The sequence below is a fragment of the Ailuropoda melanoleuca genome, chromosome 5 (assembly GCF_002007445.2).
Source record: "Ailuropoda melanoleuca isolate Jingjing chromosome 5, ASM200744v2, whole genome shotgun sequence".
Taxonomy (NCBI): domain Eukaryota; kingdom Metazoa; phylum Chordata; class Mammalia; order Carnivora; family Ursidae; genus Ailuropoda; species Ailuropoda melanoleuca.
Window position 1 is genome coordinate 50,885,914 of NC_048222.1, and position 18,303 is coordinate 50,904,216.

Sequence of the window (18,303 nt, forward strand, 5' to 3'; positions counted from 1 at the left end):
TTTTCATTCGATCATGCAACTTATTGGTTATGCATTTTTTTACATGCAAATTAAGATAAATATGTCCTCTGTATTTTAATCCAAGCCAATGGTAGTAAATATAGACTAGACAAGTTCATCTCCAAGTACAGGGATTTGCACTACTCTTCCCAAGAACTTTCTCTCAATTGTTTTCCACCTGTTTAATCAATATTTCACTACAATAATTCATTATTTCTTCAGTGAACAAACGTCTGTTCAGTTCCTCTTAATTTCAAGGCCAGTGTCTTTCTCACTTTAAGGAACACAAAGATAAATCAGGTATGATTGATGCCTTCAAAATGCTAGTGATAAAATATGTATAAATTTTATGCCACAAAAATACTGTAAGGTTTTAGACAAAATAACATCTGTGCCATGTCTGAAAATATAGATAAAATTCAGAAAGCGCTCAATACAGTGTGGGGTTGAGGGTAAAGATAGTATTCTAGGCTCTGGGAAGAGCTTCTGCAGAGGCTCAGAGTCAGGGCAATTCAAGTACTATCCGGCAATCATCAGAAGGTTCACTTTGGCCTGAGTGTTGAATACATTTAGAAAAAGATGGACTGTAAAGTTGTATTGGGAGATTGGGACCAGAGCAGGGGGCCGTTAGGATTAAGGCGTTTGTTACATAATGAACACTTTGGTATTTTACAGGCAGTGAGAGGGCAGTGAAAATTTCTGATCAGAAGAAAAACTTGATCACAGGCAAGTTAACCTGGTGGTCGCTATCAAAATGGATTGGAGCATGGAAAGGTAAGAAGATTTGGGAGGAGTGTGTTGATAGCTAGAACACGGCAGTGGCAGGAGATACTGAGTGGAGTACAGATTTTAAAAGATACCAGAGAGAAAGTGGAGAACATGGAGCCCTTGAGTGGAAGTAGATTCTTCAATCAAGTGTGATTTTGCATAATCCCTTTAACAGCCAGTCAGTATTTTTCCATAAGAATATCATGAGATATGGGTGGTCAGATGTCTTGTTGAAATCAAGATGTGTTTTGCTTCTCCATTTGCTTGACTTACGTCGATACATGTGTTCTTAGCAAACGTGGGCTTCTGCTTGTCATCACCACTGGCTTTCCTATTCATTTACAACCCTCTTTTTTTTTTTAATTGTTAAAAAAAACCCCACATTATATAAATTTATTCTTAACAATTTTAAGTGAACAGTCAAATATTGTTAACTATATGTATGTTATTGTACAACAGATCTCTAAAACTTTTTCATCTCGTGTAACTTCATAGTCAATGAACCACGACTCCATCTCCTTCTCCCATAGCCCCTGGCAACCACCATTCCTCTTTCTGTTTCTATGAGTTGGATTACTTTAGATACCTTAGATTAGTGGAATCATGAATTATTTGTCTTTTTGTGATTGGCTTGTTTCACTTAGCATAATGTCCTCAAGGTTCATTCATGTTGTAGCATATGACAAGACCTCCTTTTTAAGGGCCGAATACTATTCCATCACATATATATGTATATACCACATTGTCATTATCCATTTATCTGTTGATGCACATTTAGATTGCTTCCACTTCTTGGCTATTGTGAATTGTGAACATGGGTGTACAAATATTTTCTCAAGATCCTATTTTCAATTCTTCTGATACACATCTGAAAGTAGAATTGCTGGATCATATAGTTCTATTTTTAATTTTTTGAGGAACCTCAATACCATTTTCCATAGCAGCTGCACCATTTTACAACTTCACAAATAGTTACCACCCTCCTATGAAAAAAAGTCCATTTCAGAATGCCTCTGATGGCAAAAATTAAGTTCATGGGTGAGTGATTTCTGAAATCATGAGGCGATTATAGCATGTGATCCTTATCTAAGGCCTGGTCTTCTAACCAACATAGTAAGAGCTCAACAAATATTTGTTCAATGAAAAGTCGAACAACTCTAGACTTTTGCTGTCTTTTCTCAATCTCTTGCTTCACAAACATATACCAGTGGTCTAGGATTTCATGGAACCAGATTGATGTTCAGAGATCAGAGAGCTTCAAGATATTTGGTATAGCTCCATAATTTGATGCATGAAGTTATGTGATTTTTTTTCCCCAAAGTTGGGCCAGGTGACTTGAATTTATTTACAGAAACACCAATTCCTTTTTTTTTTCTTTTTTAACTTACCCTCTGATTTTAGTTCTCAACTATATAGGCTCTACCCTTTTCATCCTGAAAATAATTGTTGTTTTAGAACGTGAAAGCAAAATAGAAACATAGCTTAGGTAGTTGTTTATCTCAAAGAGCTTTATCTTTCAAGGGGATAATTTTGGGAGATTAAACAACTAGGCACTTCCTACCTCTTTCAGGACCAACTTAGGAACGTTTCAAAGAAGTCATTAGCGTCACCATCAGTATAATCACCACACAAATTAATCAGATTTGACTCTTAAAAACTTAAATATTTAAAAATTAAGCCTACTCTGAAAGGACAAAAATTTATCACTATTGGGAATATTTACTAAGTAATAATTACAATTATTTATAGAACCATACACAGGTACTTTCCATGCATTATATCATAACAGCCCACTGGTATTATACTTATTCCCATGAAATAGATGAGATCTGAGACAATAAATAACTTGTCTATGAAATGCTGAAATTTGAATTCTAGTCTGTGAGACATCAAAAACATGCTTTTCTTCACTGCAGTGTTACTTACCAAATGCAAGGGACTGTGCTGGAAGCTATGGAGCATTTGAGAACTGTGTAACAAGTCCTTAAGTAGTTTATGCAGCCTGGTACATGATATCAAACAAGTATTATACACAAAAGAAAATGTGCATGCCCAAGAAGACATGTACTGTGTTATTTAAAGAAGTATGCTATAAACTCTGAAGCCACCCGGAATAGGTGTTTAAAAAAAAAAAGGGAAGGGGCCACCCGGGTGGCTCAGTCAGTTGAGTAGCCAATTCTTGATTTCGGCTCAGGTCATGATCTTGGGGGTCCTGAGATCAAGCCCCATGTCAGGCTCCACGCTCAGTGGGGAGTCTGCTTGAGGATTCTTTCTCCCTCCCCCCCTGCTCTCCCCCCCTCAAATAAATATTTAAGAAAAAGGAAAAAAAAAAGAAAAAAGAGAAGTTTAAATTAAAAGCAGAACGGACTATATAGTAGAAAGGGCAACAAACAAATCAGAACACATGAATTCTGGTTCCCAGTTACCACTTACTAATGAGTCACCTTGGGTATTCTGCAAATTTTATATAATATGGTATAATTACATCATCAGAGTAAGTTTATTGCCGCCTAACATGAAACAGTAAATTTATCAGACAAGTTCCATAGGGTTGTTTAATCTCACTACATTATATACATTATATGTATATATATACATATCACATATATTATTTTATTTCATATTAGATGCAATGCTGTGTTCTCCAATGCAACTCAAGGAGCAAAGCCATCCTGTTAGAATCAAAGGCTTCTATGATCAATTAAAATGTTAAAGGGAAGGCAAAGTGGCAATTTAAAAAAAAGTTCTTCCCCTGCTTTTTAGCTTATCTCTCCCTTCCCCCAGCCTTTATTCTTCTGATTTATTCAAGAAAGAGAGTATAAAAGCATCTTATTAGCAATTCTTATGCAGGAAATATGAGCACTTAGGGTCAATTGAAAGGAAACTGGGAGAAGGGGGAGTCAAGAGGAAGAAGAATGTCATACAATTAGGGAATTTAGTTTAGAGACACACAGTTAAGAATGTCATGCAAATGTGTGTAACTTTATCAGATACTTAAAACATTCTTGTAAGTATTTCATTTTATTACTTCAACATTTTTCCCTTTCCACGAACCTTTATTCTGATGCTTAGAAATAGTTCTAATTCATCTAAATTATAAGTAAAGTTTTGGAGGCAGTATAGTCAAGGGTATGACTGTTTTACACGGGTTAAAATTGTTAAGCAGGCTGATCCTTATTACAGAAAGCTTCCGGGGAAGGTAGTGCTGCCCTCCCAGCAGATGTTCTAAAACTGTTGATCTCCCCAGCTTCTCCCCTCCCTTTTTCATAAGGAAGATTTTGGGAACATGCTAAAGGCAGTGTGTTGATGTCTTAGTGACAAAAGCTAGGTTTCTGTCAGCAGCTTTCATTAAGGTAGCTGTTAGCCTGCGCCCTCATCATGTGCCACAGATTTAATTTTGATTAGGAAGTGCTAATCCACATGGAAACGATCTCCATGATCCACATATGTTTAGCAATCTGATTACATTTTCAAATGTACCTTTTAACTCCTCTTGTTAGCCTTAATTTTAAGAGATGTGAACAAATTAATAACATTTGTGTCTTTCCTGGTCAGTTTAACTTTTAACCAGGTAGTCTATGAAAGCCTAGTTCCCCAAGGCAAGCTCATAGACTCTAGAAATCTCCTGATCTCGCCTCAACTCTTAGGACAGGGCCCTTTGTGTGCACAGTCCTCACGAATTAAAGAATTTAGGACTAACTTGAGAAACAGATAATAAAACGTCTCCCCAAAAGGTAATTATTCATTTCAGGGCACTTCTTGGAGATGTTTTTAAGCCAGCGCTGCATCTGATGGGGGGCAAGGAGGGTAAGAGCCATCCCCAAACGTGGGGCTTAACACCCGGAGATGCCTCCAGTCTGGCTGACAAATCTAAGTGGGAATAGTCCGTTTTCCCTCCACAGGGCCTTGGCGTGTGAGGGATGGAGGGGGATGGGCAGGGGCCATCAGGGGAAAAGTCTCCGGCCTTTCCACGTCTCTCAACACCATCCTTCCCCCACCCGCCTCCTCCTTCCCCGAATCCTAAACAAGCCGGCGGGAGAGGGGCCCCGGGGGTAGCCTGGGCCGCAGGGCTCTGCCTTTGTGGTTCTGTCCTCGACGGTGGCGGGCACGCAGAGGGGGCGGGGCTGAGGGCCGAAGACCCTCAGCCGGGGCTTGACCCCCAGGTGCATTGTCCGGCGCGGCCCGCCCCCACCCCCCGGGGCAGCTACAGGCCGCCACGGGGCCCCCTCCTGGCGTCTCCCTCCGCCGGCCGCACCGACCTCGCGGTCCCCAGACCAGGGGCCAGATGTAGAAAGTAGTCCCCAGGCCGGCAGCGGCGGCGCTGTCCACTCCGCCGCCCCCGCCCCCTCCAGCCGCCGCCTCACTCCGCCCCCAGGCCGGACTCTCGGGCCCCCTGCCTCCTGCGAGCTGGTGTCCGTGCGCCGGCCTCGCCGCGACCACAGAGACCCGCCGCCGGCAGCGCCGAGCCGCGCCACGCCACGCCGGAGCTCGAGAGGGAAGCCCCGGCTGCTCGCGTCCAGCAGCGGCGTGGGGAGCGCCCGGAGGCGGGGGCCGGCAGGCGGACAGCGGCTACGGGGCGGCCGGAGAGCATGCCCGCGCAGTCCCGTTGAATGGCGCCTTCTCTGCGACCCGTCGCCCGGCTGCGGCCGCCAGGGATGCTGCTACGCGCGCTCCTGCTCCTGCTTCTCCTCGGCTCCGGTCCAGGTGGGCGCGCTTTCTCCTGCGCCTGTGGGGTTTGAGCAGGCGCGAGTGGGCTGGGGAAAGAGGAAACCGCGGAGGGGGGTGTTGGGGGGACGGCGAGGTCCTCCGCGGTGCGATGACCACCGGACCCTGCCCCCTCCCTGCAGCCAGTCGGGAGCTGCTGCTGGAGGCGCGGGCTGCCCGGGGGCTCTGCGGGGGCGCGGGCAGAGCTGTGGGCGCCTTTCTCGGCGCACGCCCCTCCTCGCTGCGCTCCCCGAGCCGCAGGCTGCAGGGCCGTGGCGCCCGTTGTCCACTCTTCCCCCTTTCTCCTCGCGCCATTGTCCGTACTCCGGCCGCGTCCTCGCCTCCGCCGCCGGCCCCGGCTCCAGCTCCGCGCCGCCCGCCCGCCGGGGCCGCTGCGGCGCACGTGGCTTTATTTATATTGTTTCCTTAGTGGCAGCCTGGCCACGCAGGGGGCGCCGCGGTTTCTCGCGGCTTCCCCTTTTTTTCAGGGGGGGTTCTCCCAACGTTCTAGGGAAGGGGAAAGAATAGGTGAACTCAGCGTCCAGGGCAGCACCCCTAGAGGCCCCATTTTCCCAGATCCGGATCAAGAGAGGAGAAGGGAGGGGTGGAATTAGAAAGACAAGGTGGGTTGGAAGGTGCATGGCCGATGTGTGCTCCCGGTGGGGAGGAAGGTACCGGGAGCTGAGAAGGCAGGTATAATTATATAAATAGGATTCTACCCCCTCCCCGGTAGCCAGGTATTTTGGGGGCAGGGCCTGAGGTGTGTACCAATGTGAAGATTCCTCAAAACTCCAGATTAACCTTGTGCAAACTTGGATGAACTAATTTTTCTCGTTTGCGTCTGCGTTGGTTTATCCTCAAAGAGATACAAAGTGTAAAAGTGGATGTGATGATTGCGGGGGGCGAGGAGGAGAGATGTTCAGGAGAATGGGTTATTTTATTTATTTACAGGTTACAAACCCCGGACTTTCATCTTTTCTGGAGGAGTTAGTTTTCTGTTAACATGAGAAAAGGATCAAAGTCAGATGTGACTCCGGAACACAATGGGCGCCTTCCGGAGTGGTCCTTGCAGCGCGGGGCTGTTAGGGTCGCTCGCGTTGCCCTGGGCATGTATTAGAAGTCCACAGCCCGTGCGTGGGAGCGCGTGACTAGTGTGTGAGGTTTCCGAGGACCTCCCTTGATGAGAAACAGATCAGTCCCGGGAATTTGTAATCATGTATTCAGAACATCATAAGGAAGATGAAATATTCCCAAACTCCTAACATTTCCCAATCAATAAGCCAGACTTTAGCTGGCCTTTGCGCAGAATGCAGGAGGTGACAGGGTATTAGGCAGTCATCGGACGCTTTCTCCTGGCAGGGACCGGAGCGATGTGTATGCTTAGGATAAAACCTTTCCTCTGCTCTGATAAAAATGTGTATTGGTTAATTAAGCAATCTCCTATCCCTATTAGACAGTAAGGACCAATTAGTCACGCACTTTCTTCCAGCAGTTGGTAGTTCTAAAAAAAAAAAGAAAAGAAAAAAAGAAATAAAAGTTTTCTAATCCGATCACCCACTGAGTACAATCAGCAAGAGTTACCAGCGTTTTAAAGTCTACTGTTTGTCCTTTAAATACCTACCTTACTCTGCAGAAATTAAGTAAATGGATCTCTTTCAAGGAGAGGAGACAGAGTCCTTGCTGTAAAAGGACAGATATAAAAATGCAAACTTGTAATTTGTCACAAAAGATAAACGCACTTCCCAAAGGAGTAGGTGCCAAGGGGTCCAAAACACTTCAAGGGACAAGGAAATAAACTTGCTTGTTCACAGAGTTGGAGTTTTGCTAATGATTTCTTGTAAAATTAGACTTTTACGACTTACTCTGTTCAAGATCTTTTTGACAAGCTTGTAAAAGTAGCAAACAGCTTGTGCTCATGAGTTTTCCTGATGATTTTGATGCTCTAGCAAGGAGCTTGAGAACAGGATTCCTACAAGGCATAGAAGATTATGAAATCTTCCCTATGCTTTTAGAGTAGATGTTGTAAAAGATGATTTTTCTGATTTGTTGAAAAAGTTTGCTGAGTTTAGATTGGTTTATTAAGGTGTTTATCAGTTAACTAATATAGTTTGTTAAACTTTGTCATGTTACACCCTGAATATGTTTTACAATTATGTGTTAAGAAATGATTTTATACCTGTAATTCTGGATATACCTCCCCCCTTTTTTCCCTTATAGGAGTGTGGTGCTTTAGCGAACTGTTTTTTATAAAAGAACCACAGGATGTAACTGTCACAAGAAAGGACCCAGTCGTTTTAGATTGCCAGGGTCATGGAGAAGTTCCTATTAAGGTCACATGGTTGAAAAATGGAGCAAAAGTGTCTGAAAATAAACGGATCCAGGTTCTGTCTAATGGCTCTTTATACATCAGTGAAGTGGAAGGCAAGCGAGGAGAGCAGTCTGATGAAGGATTTTATCAGTGCTTGGCAATGAACAAATATGGAGCCATTCTTAGTCAAAAAGCTCATCTTACCTTGTCAAGTAAGTGTTTAAACTCTTCATTGTTTGACATTTTTCATTGCTACATTTTGATGATTTTGTGATTCACTATGTGCTAACCCCCAAAATCACACAGACATTAAGAATTTTCCTGGAAATAGTAACTGGTGTTAACTAAGGCATGCAGAAAAATCTGAGAAAAAAACATAAATTTGAATGAGTGATGGAGAATGAAAGTCACGTTAGGTTTAGAGCACCTAAACGTGTAGAAGTGGCTTTATATAAATTTACAAGTGTTTCGTACTATGAAAAGAGTTGTGTGTAAAAGTTTGGCTAACAATGAAAGTTTTAAAATCTAATCTTTCATAAATTAATAATTAAATTTTAAAAATCACAAGCTAATCTTTCTGATTTGTAGATGGCCCTTGAGTGCTCAATCTTTCTTATAGCCCAACCTTCCATTTCTCTGAGTGCTTTAAGATCACTCATGTTGCTTTTTAATTGTAGAGAGGGCATTGGTCAGTAACTCTCAAGCCTTTGAAGTATCCTAGTCTTTTTCTGCTGGGAGAGAAAGAGGTTAAGGCCATTTCCATATTATGCCTAATGGATTTAAACCAGATCTGCCCCCTTTATTCCAGTTGTCATAAAGTTTGCTGTCAAATGATTTCCTTTGTATTAACAGCCCCATCAGAACAGCCATTTGTCCAAGTGATCCAGTGCTTGGTGGTTGCCCTGATAACTGTTGAGTGTAAAGATGGGCCTAGGATGAATAGGGAACTCCTTGTTCCCACTGAGGCTTTCCACCTCTTTGGGAGATCAAACATGTAACACTCAAGATCACAGTAGACAATGTAAATCTTAAAACAACAACAATTGTATCTTAAAAATACTTTTTACAAGTATTGTAGCTACTTTCTTTTGTTAATCCACAAAAGATAGATCTTGTGCTGTACTGTCAAATTGATCATTTACAGAACGAGCAACAGGGAGAGCAAACTCTTGAGATACAGACATGATCTTTAGGAAACAGTTACTTCAGGGTCTACACATTGAAATTTAGAAAGCCATTAGCAGGGATTTTCTAGGTGACTTTATTTTAACAGTGTATGACCATATTTATGCCACCATCATATTAGTAATTTTATTTGCGCAGTAATGATTAATTGTAGGAAAAAAGTTCCAAGCAAAGATACTTTTATATTGAAATTTATCAGAAAGGTAGAAAAGTTTCCAGTTCTATCACCCACCCCCCAGAATTGCAAAAACCTGAGAAAATATCTGATCAGCTCTTTTGTTTGCCATAATCACTGGCCAATAATCATTTTGTTGTTGTTGACTAATGTTTTTCTTGTGCTGTTTTCAGGATAGTGTGCTCTTTATGCTTATGTTCTGTTCATTTATTTTTTGTGTAACATAAAGTTGTTGTATAGAGTTGTAATTTTGTCACCTTTTCAGGGTTGTGGAGAGTGTTTCATACCCAGGAACTGTAGCTTGTATTTCTTTGCTGGAGAGGAGCAGGCTAGAAAGGTGGAGGAGGGCGGATGGGCCTTAAAAGCATGAAGCGTTTATCATGACCACACATTATTTCCAGGACGTCCTTAGAAGCCTGACAAAATACTAGGGCACTCAGAAACGCCTTGAAAACACACAGAGCTTTAAAGCCTGTATAGGATGATAAGTGTTATTAACAGTGAAACAAACGTTAGTATTGGCCTTTTGAGTATCTTTAGATTTTTGTAACTGTAAAAATTATGGATGATAAATATTACATGTGAATAGTTTTGAAAGCTGTTGTGGGAGGAAGTTTTTCATATAATGAATATGAAAAACTTTCTAGTGAAACTATGTAGAACATTGTTATTAAATGTCAACTGTACAGTTATAGCGACCACTCTTTTCCTAGGCACATGTTTTATTTAACCCTGTGGAGGTATCTTGCTGGGAAATTACATTCAGTATTATGGATCTGAAATGACTTGTCTTTAGAAATGTGAGACTTCTTAGAGATTCTGAGTTCACAAAGTTTGTTTGGGTATTTAAAAAGCAATGTCCAGTGATGACTTTATCCTATGTTCAGGGTAAAGATGTTATACATATTAAACAGGAAGAGAATAGGCATTAAGTGGACATTCTGTTTTGCTTTAAAAAAAAAAAAAAGCTGGTTCTCGCCTAGTTATTGATAGCAGCAGGGTGCAAGCATGTTCTTTTTATTTTCGGATCAAAGATTTGTCAGCAAGCATATCTTTTGATTCAGAAGTGTAATAGTACAGCATCTGAAAATCTAAAATCCTAATCTATGCAAGTTTTAGATTTTTAACACATAGGCAATCAAGTCTTGGTTTCTAAACTTAGGAACTAGAAGCTGAAAGTTGCACTCTAGGCAAGAATTCCATTATTCATGTGTAAATTAGGAATTCACAGGGTTAAAAGGTTAGAAACCGGCCAGGATGAGGTTTACCCTTGTGATAAAGAGCAGATGACCCTCATTCATTGGCCAAAGCTTTCATGTAGCTCTTCTGCAAAGTTAGTTATTGCCATGAATTGTTCTTGAGGAATGCAGAAATTCAAATGTGAACAGGCCTTTCCTTAAGTGTCACTATGGAGCCTTATCTCCCAAGCACATCAGAGCTGGCTGCAGGGACAAGGTTCCTCCCCAAAGGCCTGGAGGCTTTGCTTTCCTGTTGTTCATCCAAGCACAAAAGAATTTGTCTAACTTAGTTTTTCTAAGGCACCCCATTTTTGAAGGAAAGTATAGGGTTAAAGTAATATTTAGGTTTTTTTTTTAAAGGTAATCCTTTTTATTGATAGGCATTTTAGCTGTTTTACATTTTCATGAAATTAGAATAGAAAGGAGAGTGTGTGGGAGGCCCTTTTTCTGGTTGTATACCTTTTTATTGATAGGCATTTTAGCTGTTTTACATTTTCATGAAATTAGAAAGGAGAGTGTGTGGGAGGCCCTTTTTCTGGTTGTATACAATAGTAAGAGCAGAAGATTAAGCAATTTCCTATAAATTTCAATATTTGTAGCTTTTGGCAAATTGAATTTTCACTTTCACAGGCACTAAATCTTCACTATGTAAATAATTTAATTTAAATATTTTAGGAATAAGAAATAATCCATGGACATTTTGATGTGCCTTGCATTCTTAACATTAAAGTAAGATAAATTTCATAGGAAAGCATTAGTGTGGTAAAATGGTCTCATATTTCAACAAGTTTAAATTAAGATAAGAGACATTTGAGAGAAGTAAAGGGGGAGGCGGGTTGTGTTCTGTGATGTGTAAAAGACTGGCTGTAAGCTAGTGATTGAACAGGAAGCTAGTTGTTTATTTCCTTTCCATAAAAGGTGGAAATTGAAGTCTTAGGATAGAGGGAAAAAGAACATAAAGCCAGCTTATATTTCTTAGGTATTTCTGGATGTTCACTTGGGTGAAAAATCATTTTTTAAGTGAACATTCGTTAGCTGGGAGACCATAGTATTGTAACTTTATGGTGTTCCCCCCCCCCCCCCCAAAATTTTGAGGTTAGTTTTTGCATGTGTAAAGTTGGGTGGGTGGGTGGTCTGTTTCTATACCTTTACATAGTGATAGTAATTCCTTTTAAAAGGATGCAGTTTGTTTTCCATGAATAAAATGTTTATGACTTCAGTTTAAATGATGATGAAATTTGAGGGCTTTTGTTGTTGTTGTTGTTGTTGTAGTTAGATTAATGAAAACCTGTTCTGTGAGTGTGGTTTCTATTTTAAAGAGTAACACATAAATTATAGCCCAAAATGAGTTAAAATACATTGAGAACATTTAATGACTCGTTAAAAAAAAAATAAGGTGGGTGGTTGAAAAGAGAAAGATAAGAACTATGAGACTATTAGTCTAGATTTTGAATTTTAATAGTGATCTAGGACCCAAGATGGGCAAGATTTTGCTACAGAGTCTTTTTATTGAGATTTGTAGATGCTGTAAAGAGGAACATCTCTTAAATGTGTGCATTTTCACTTCAAGCTGTTAAGTTACCTGCGTAATCCAACGATGGTAACACAGAAGTAAAAGTCATCTGATTTCAGAAAAATAAGACAGAACTGAGGTATTTAGAGAGACCCATCTGTTAACACTGCAGATAAGGTTCAGATGATGCTTTCTGGGATCCAAGAAAAATCATCTTTAAAGAGAAGGAGTGGGACGCCTGGATGGCTCAGTTGGTTAAGCTTCTGCCTTCAGCTCAGGCCATGATCCTAGGATCAAGTCCCACCTCTGGCTCCTTGCTCAGCAGGGAGCCTGCTTCTCCCTCTGCCTCTCCCTGCTGTTCCTGACCTCTCTCTCTCTCTCTCTCTCTGACAAATAAATAAATAAAATCCTTATAAAATTTAAATTAAATTTAAAAAAAATTAAGAGAAGGGGTTATGGTTTGGAGAGTACACTTTTTTTTTTTAAGATTTTATTTATTTATTTGACAGAGATAGAGACAGCCAGCGAGAGGGAACACAAGCAGGGGGAGTGGGAGAGGAAGAAGCAGGCTCATAGCGGAGGAGCCTGATGTGGGTCGATCCCATAACGCCGGGATCACGCCCTGAGCCGAAGGCAGACGCTTAACCGCTGTGCCACCCAGGTGCCCCAAGAGTACACGTTTAACTTAAAAACTGACCATCTTGGGGTGCCTGGGTGGCTCAGCCGTTAAGCGTCCGCCTTCGGCTCAGGTCAGGATCCCAGGGTCCTGGGTTCGAGCCCCGCATCGGGCTCCCTGCTCAGCGGGAAGCCTGCTTCTCTCTCTCACACTCCCCTTGCTTGTGTTCCCTCTCTCACTGTCTCTCTCTGTCAAATAAATAAATAAAATAAAATAAATTGACCATCTTAAAATTGCTTAAGTCTGGGAAGTAAAAGCGCATAGAGTTCTACAGGCTTATATACAATGACATTTGGTTCTTTAAGTCTGTCTACTTAAAAGGTTTATTGGGTACCTGATAATCTCTGGGTAACAGAACCAGTTTTTCCCACTTTGCACTTGATTAGCGAGGCTCATTTCTCATCTTCAGATACCTGTAACATTATCTCACTGTTTTTCAAAGTTGTTGGATTTTTAATATTATAACCAAGCAGGATCCACTAAGGGATAGAATTATAATTTGCTTTAAGATGTATATAAATGTGTTTATTTTATTTCTGTTCAGCTTCTTAATGGAATTTTGAAAGGGCATTTGGTATGGCCCTCTTTTGTCAACTATCTGTGATTATTCTAAAGAAAGGGTCTCATTCTCAGCACTTGTTTGCCAAGGGATTTGTTGTCATTGCTCCTGAATTTAACAGCTGGGCCTATTGATGGAGTCCAGAGCAATTTAAAAGAATAGCAAAAAAACAAAAACAAAAAACCCCCAAACATCCCCAAAACCAAACTTTTTAAGCAGGACTTTAAGTTGAAGGAGTATTTCAATTAATAAATAAATACATTTGAGGTTACTTTTTTGAAAACCCTAATAGCCCTGACTACAATTTTAAGAGATAATTTTTATCTCTCATAGGCAGATTTGCTCAATTAGGATGGATTACTTTCAGCTTTTTAAAATTGGCAATGACTATATGAAAAATAATAATGTTAGGCATTTTGTTGAGGATTATACTTGAATTTTAAGAACAGCTGTAATTATTGAGATGTTTTAAGAGAAAATCTAAAAATTGTACCCCAGATTTTCACTTTCAGCCAGGACTATTTTAATACTTCTGAGTGTTCAGACTCTTCATTTTTTAAGCTCGTTATTTAAATTTGGTAAGTAAGAGAGGAAGAAGACACAGTTGTAATTATTGAAGTAACGTCGGCTGTTGCCTTAACATGCTAATCTGCACAGAGCAAGCTCACAATCAGCAGTTGACAATGGTGATGTGCAAAAAACGGGAAAATGTACTAAATTACCTTCAGTGGCTGTAATTCTGAAGCCAAGTGAATCCCTCTAGGGATATGTATTGCTGAGGATGAAGGTGTCATCCTCACAAAGGTCTCTGACACTAATCTGACAAATACTTTCCTGACTTTTACATTCCTTGTTTTTTTCTTTTTTCAACCTCTGGTTCTCAGAAACTGCTTTTGATGAGCGTTAAAAGCCAAATTCTTATAGGCTGAGCAGAAGGCATGAATTAAAAATGTTTGTTTTTTCAGTTTCTGGAGGGTTTGCCTTTTTCTCATGTTTATGTCTGTGCGTTTTGTTTTGTTTTGTTTTGTTTTTAATGGCTTTAGCATTTGTGGCTAGATTACCAAGAGACTGTTGGAGAATGCAATCTTTGTTCAGGGTTCTGGTGTCAAACTCGTGTCTTCACTGGGCTTATTTCTTAGGACTGATGGAAAGGAAATTTTCTTCCTCTCTTTCTCTCTTTCTTTCTAGTAGGCTCCATGCTCAGTCTAATGTGGGGCTTGAACTCACCACTCTGAGATCAAGCCCTAAGCTGAGATCAAGAGTCAGACACTTAACCAACTGAGCCACCCAAGCACCCCAGAGAAATTTTCTTTTAAAAATTTACTTTATGATGATGAACATTGAGTGTTACACACAACTAATGAATCATTGAACACTACACCAAAAACTAATGATGTACTTACTATATGTTGGTTAATTTAATTTAAATTAAAAAAAAAGAAAAATATTTACTTTATGAAACCGTGGTAAATCCCTGTTTAAAACAGTGTGATCGTTTCTTATTTTTTATTTTTAAGTGATGCTCCTTTATACAGACTGCTTTCTTTAAATCCTATTCTTTGGGAGTAGTCCTCCAAAATGGCCTTTTTATTGTTACTGTTTTGTAATCTTTTTTCTTTTTTAAAAAGACTTTATTTATTTACTTGACAGAGCACAAGCAGGGGAAACAGCAGAGGGAGAGGAAGAAGCAGGCTCTCCGCTGAGCAGAGAGCCCAATGCGGGGTTTGATCCCAAGGCCCTGGGATCATGACCTGAGCCAAAGGCAGCTGCTGAGCTGACTGAGCCATTTAGGTGCCCTGTTTTGTAGTGTTTTTTTTTTAGTAATACTCAAAATGGGTCTCTTTCAATCCATCAACTTTAAAAAAAATGATACTGTATTTCTACAGTGGGTTACATTTCTCAGGGTTTCTCAGCCTGGTGCAGTCAACATTTGGGGCTAGATAATTCCTCATCATGGAAGCTGTCTTATGCAGTCTAGGATGTACATCAGCATCCCTGGCCTCTGCATACCAGATGCCAGTCCAGTAGCACTCCCCCTCCCCAGCTGTGACAGCCAAAAATGTGTTTTGGGAGGCAAAATCATGCCTGGTTGAGAACTACTGATGTTTCTGAAAGAAGTAGAAAACTTCTTTCCAAGTGATACTGGACCAATAGTTATTTTAGCTACTTTTGTCTTATGCTTGATAATCTAATTTTTTGGTGTTAACAGTGCTAAATTTATTGATTGTAGAACTAGTTACTATTTAGTATTGTGAAGGAAACTTGATTTAAAAAAAAAAAATGCGCCTGGGTCATTGTTTGTCTGAGTGGGAGTGATGTTGCCTCTCCATTCCTTCTTCACACACAGGGTACATTGAAACCTGCTATTAAGAGTTCACCCTTCTATAGGTCCATTCATTTTGATCTCAGTATTTTAGATCTTTTATTGAAGATATCTGGTCAAAGCATAAATGCAAATTTTATTTAACCCTGTTTACTTAGTGCATTTCGTTTTCTTGATGTGATGGACTCCAGTGTTGAAAAAGATAGGAGAGGGGCGCCTGGGTGGCTCAGTCGTTAAGCGTCTGCCTTAGGCTCAGGGTGTGATCCCAGCGTTCTGGGATTGAGCCCCACATCAGGCTCCTCCGCTAGGAGCCTGCTTCTTCCTCTCCCACTCCCTCTACTTGTGTTCCCTCTCTCGCTGGCTGTCTCTATCTCTGTCAAAAAAATAAATAAAATCTTTAAAAAAAAAAAGATAGGAGAAATCTCCATGTGTGGTAAGTGGTAAAGAACATCTTTTGTGATGCTCTGCACGGAGTCAAGTAAAACTGTATGAGATTAACAGCCCAAAGAATTACATTTGCTGTGTGGTAGGTGGTTCTTTGGGTGAATGGTTAACAGAAATCTTTTCACCTAATTCAACAGTAGCATAGATTTATTTTGGGCAGAAACAACTTCCTTTAGATAATGATGTAAAGATGGTAGTATCTTGAGAGGGCATCAAGGGGTAGGTAAAGGGGAAAGAATTAGACACTATAGTATGTTAACTAACAAACAGGAAGTTGCAGGCAAATTTTGAGTGGTTATTATGAAATAGTTGTTTTAGATTACTTAGAGTATTTAGTAGTAGTGCGCAGTGATTTCAAAGTCTTCATCTTTCTCAAGGTAGCATTCTTTGTGTTTGCTTTCGTTTTTGTTAGCTGTTTATGCTGGTAAAAGTTAAGTTTGTTCCTGTAGGTAGTTGGTCACCTGGTAGAGGCCAGTAGGCACTGGTGGCCCAAGAGGCAGTTGAGAAGGATGAAGAAGGAAGCCAGATCTTTTAGTGAGCGGCTCTAGTGCTGAGCATGGATGATTGAACATTTGACACCATGTGTTCTACTCCAAAAAAGTGCTTTGAGTAGAATACATCATCCCCGTTAGTTCAAACTAGAAGAGAAAAATGCACATTTCCTTAAATTTAAGGAAAATAGTAGTTGTGTCAAAACAGAATTTTAGTGTTCTTGTTTTCTTATTCTCGTAGTCACTTCATAAAGAAATTATGAGGTTGACAGGTACCAATATCTGGTAAATATTCTTAGTGCTGTTATTATTTTTTTAATTGAGTTGCCGGGAGCTGCAGTAGAAAAGCAGAATGACAAAATGCAGGAGATTCAATCATTTATGTCTTCTCCATTGCTGGTGATTTATAGGATTTTAGGCAAATCACTTAATCGTTCTGCTCCCCACCTTGTGTTAACTGTAAAAATGAGCAGCTGGACAAAAAGGAGGGGGATGGGTGTTGGGCAACACTGTGCCCTTATTTTTGTAATTCTGTTATTGTAATTCTACGTAAATGGCCAGTAAATTGTATTTTTTAATAAGACAGAGTCCAATCACACATTGTGAGAGAACCATTTAAGCCGCTGCAGAAAAATTAAAATAGCTTGACCATTATTTAACTTGGTCCTTTTAAGAATTCATAATTTTGCCATGAATCATAGGGGAATCTACTCTGGCGGATGGGGGGAGTCTTAAACCAATACTGGTAATTTGAACTAGTACTATTTTTAAGAGTCAGAAAAATAAGTTACTTTGCCTGGCACTGGGCAGTTCATAATAGTTGTGTTCTTTGAAGGTTGACATAGTACACGAGAGGTATAACTTTACAAATGTGTCTAGTTTTGCTAATTAATGGTGTATTCTGATGTTTATTGACTCAGTGTTTAAAATAGTGCCAATTTCATCTTAACAGAGTTTTGCTAATGTATTAGTATTTTAATAGAAATAGATTATACTGCTTGCCTCCACCCACCACCAATTCCTATTAAGAATGATAAAGTTTAATTTTTCCCGCAGCTTTCAAACTGAGTTAGAGTCCCTCTGATTGGATTTAAAGTAACTCCAATTAAAATATTGACCTCAACGTGAACACATAATAGGCAAAAAATGCTTTGATGTTGGTATTGCCATTTTGGTATTTCTTTTTAAAAGAGAGATCACAGCTTTTCTTAAATAATTTTAACAGTTAAATGTATTTACTGTTTTTAATAAAAAGAATTCACTTTTTATGTGTTTAAGAAAGTCACATTTCCATGCTCTGTCTTAGTTATTAATACTTTTAACATAATTTTAATTGAGGGACAACCTCAGTAAAGCAGTAAGATTACCAAAAGTTTTACCAAAAGGATTATTGAAGTTATCCCAGTGATGGAATGATTTCTTCATAGCCTGCAAGTATCTTTACCTGGATGACTTACCACATTTTTAGAAATCTGTGATAATACATGAAAGATAGTATGCAGGCAGTAGAAACTTTGTGAAATTTAAGTTTAATTTTCAGTCCACCAAATGTCAGCTTGGAAGCTATGATATTCAGGGAGAGAATTTTATTACTTAGCAAATGGTACATTGAGAAATTACAGGTTGGTCAATAGGGAAGTGACCCGTTTCTCACAGTAGAATTGACTCTTCCTCAGGACAGAAAGAAGCTGACAGTCAGAATTTTTGCCCTGTTAAACCATTTTCGGAAGGGGATAACATTAAAAGAAAAAATGGAATAAAACACAAAAAATGCATTACTATTTTTTCTGCTGATCTCCAGACTTTTAAAGACTTGTTAAAATACCAGCAATGAACCTTTTGAAGAGAAAACTTTAAGATTTTCTGAAACCCATAGTCAGTAGTGTCCTTGCTCCCTAATTTGACTTGCAGTATCATTT

The 18,303-nt window shown here is 39.9% G+C and overlaps 1 protein-coding gene across 2 annotated transcripts in view; it reads left to right on the forward strand.

Annotated features, from left to right (window-relative positions):
* Window positions 1-5,149: 5,149 nt before the first annotated feature.
* The window catches only part of PRTG (protogenin), a 124,139-nt gene continuing 110,985 nt past the window's right edge, over window positions 5,150-18,303 (forward strand). For both annotated transcript variants that reach the window (XM_034660947.1, XM_002922949.4), the window contains exons 1-2: window positions 5,150-5,472; window positions 7,690-7,992. In XM_034660947.1, the coding sequence (XP_034516838.1) occupies window positions 5,379-5,472; window positions 7,690-7,992 (397 nt within the window). In that variant the 5' untranslated portion in view covers window positions 5,150-5,378. The remainder of the gene's footprint in view (window positions 5,473-7,689; window positions 7,993-18,303) is intronic.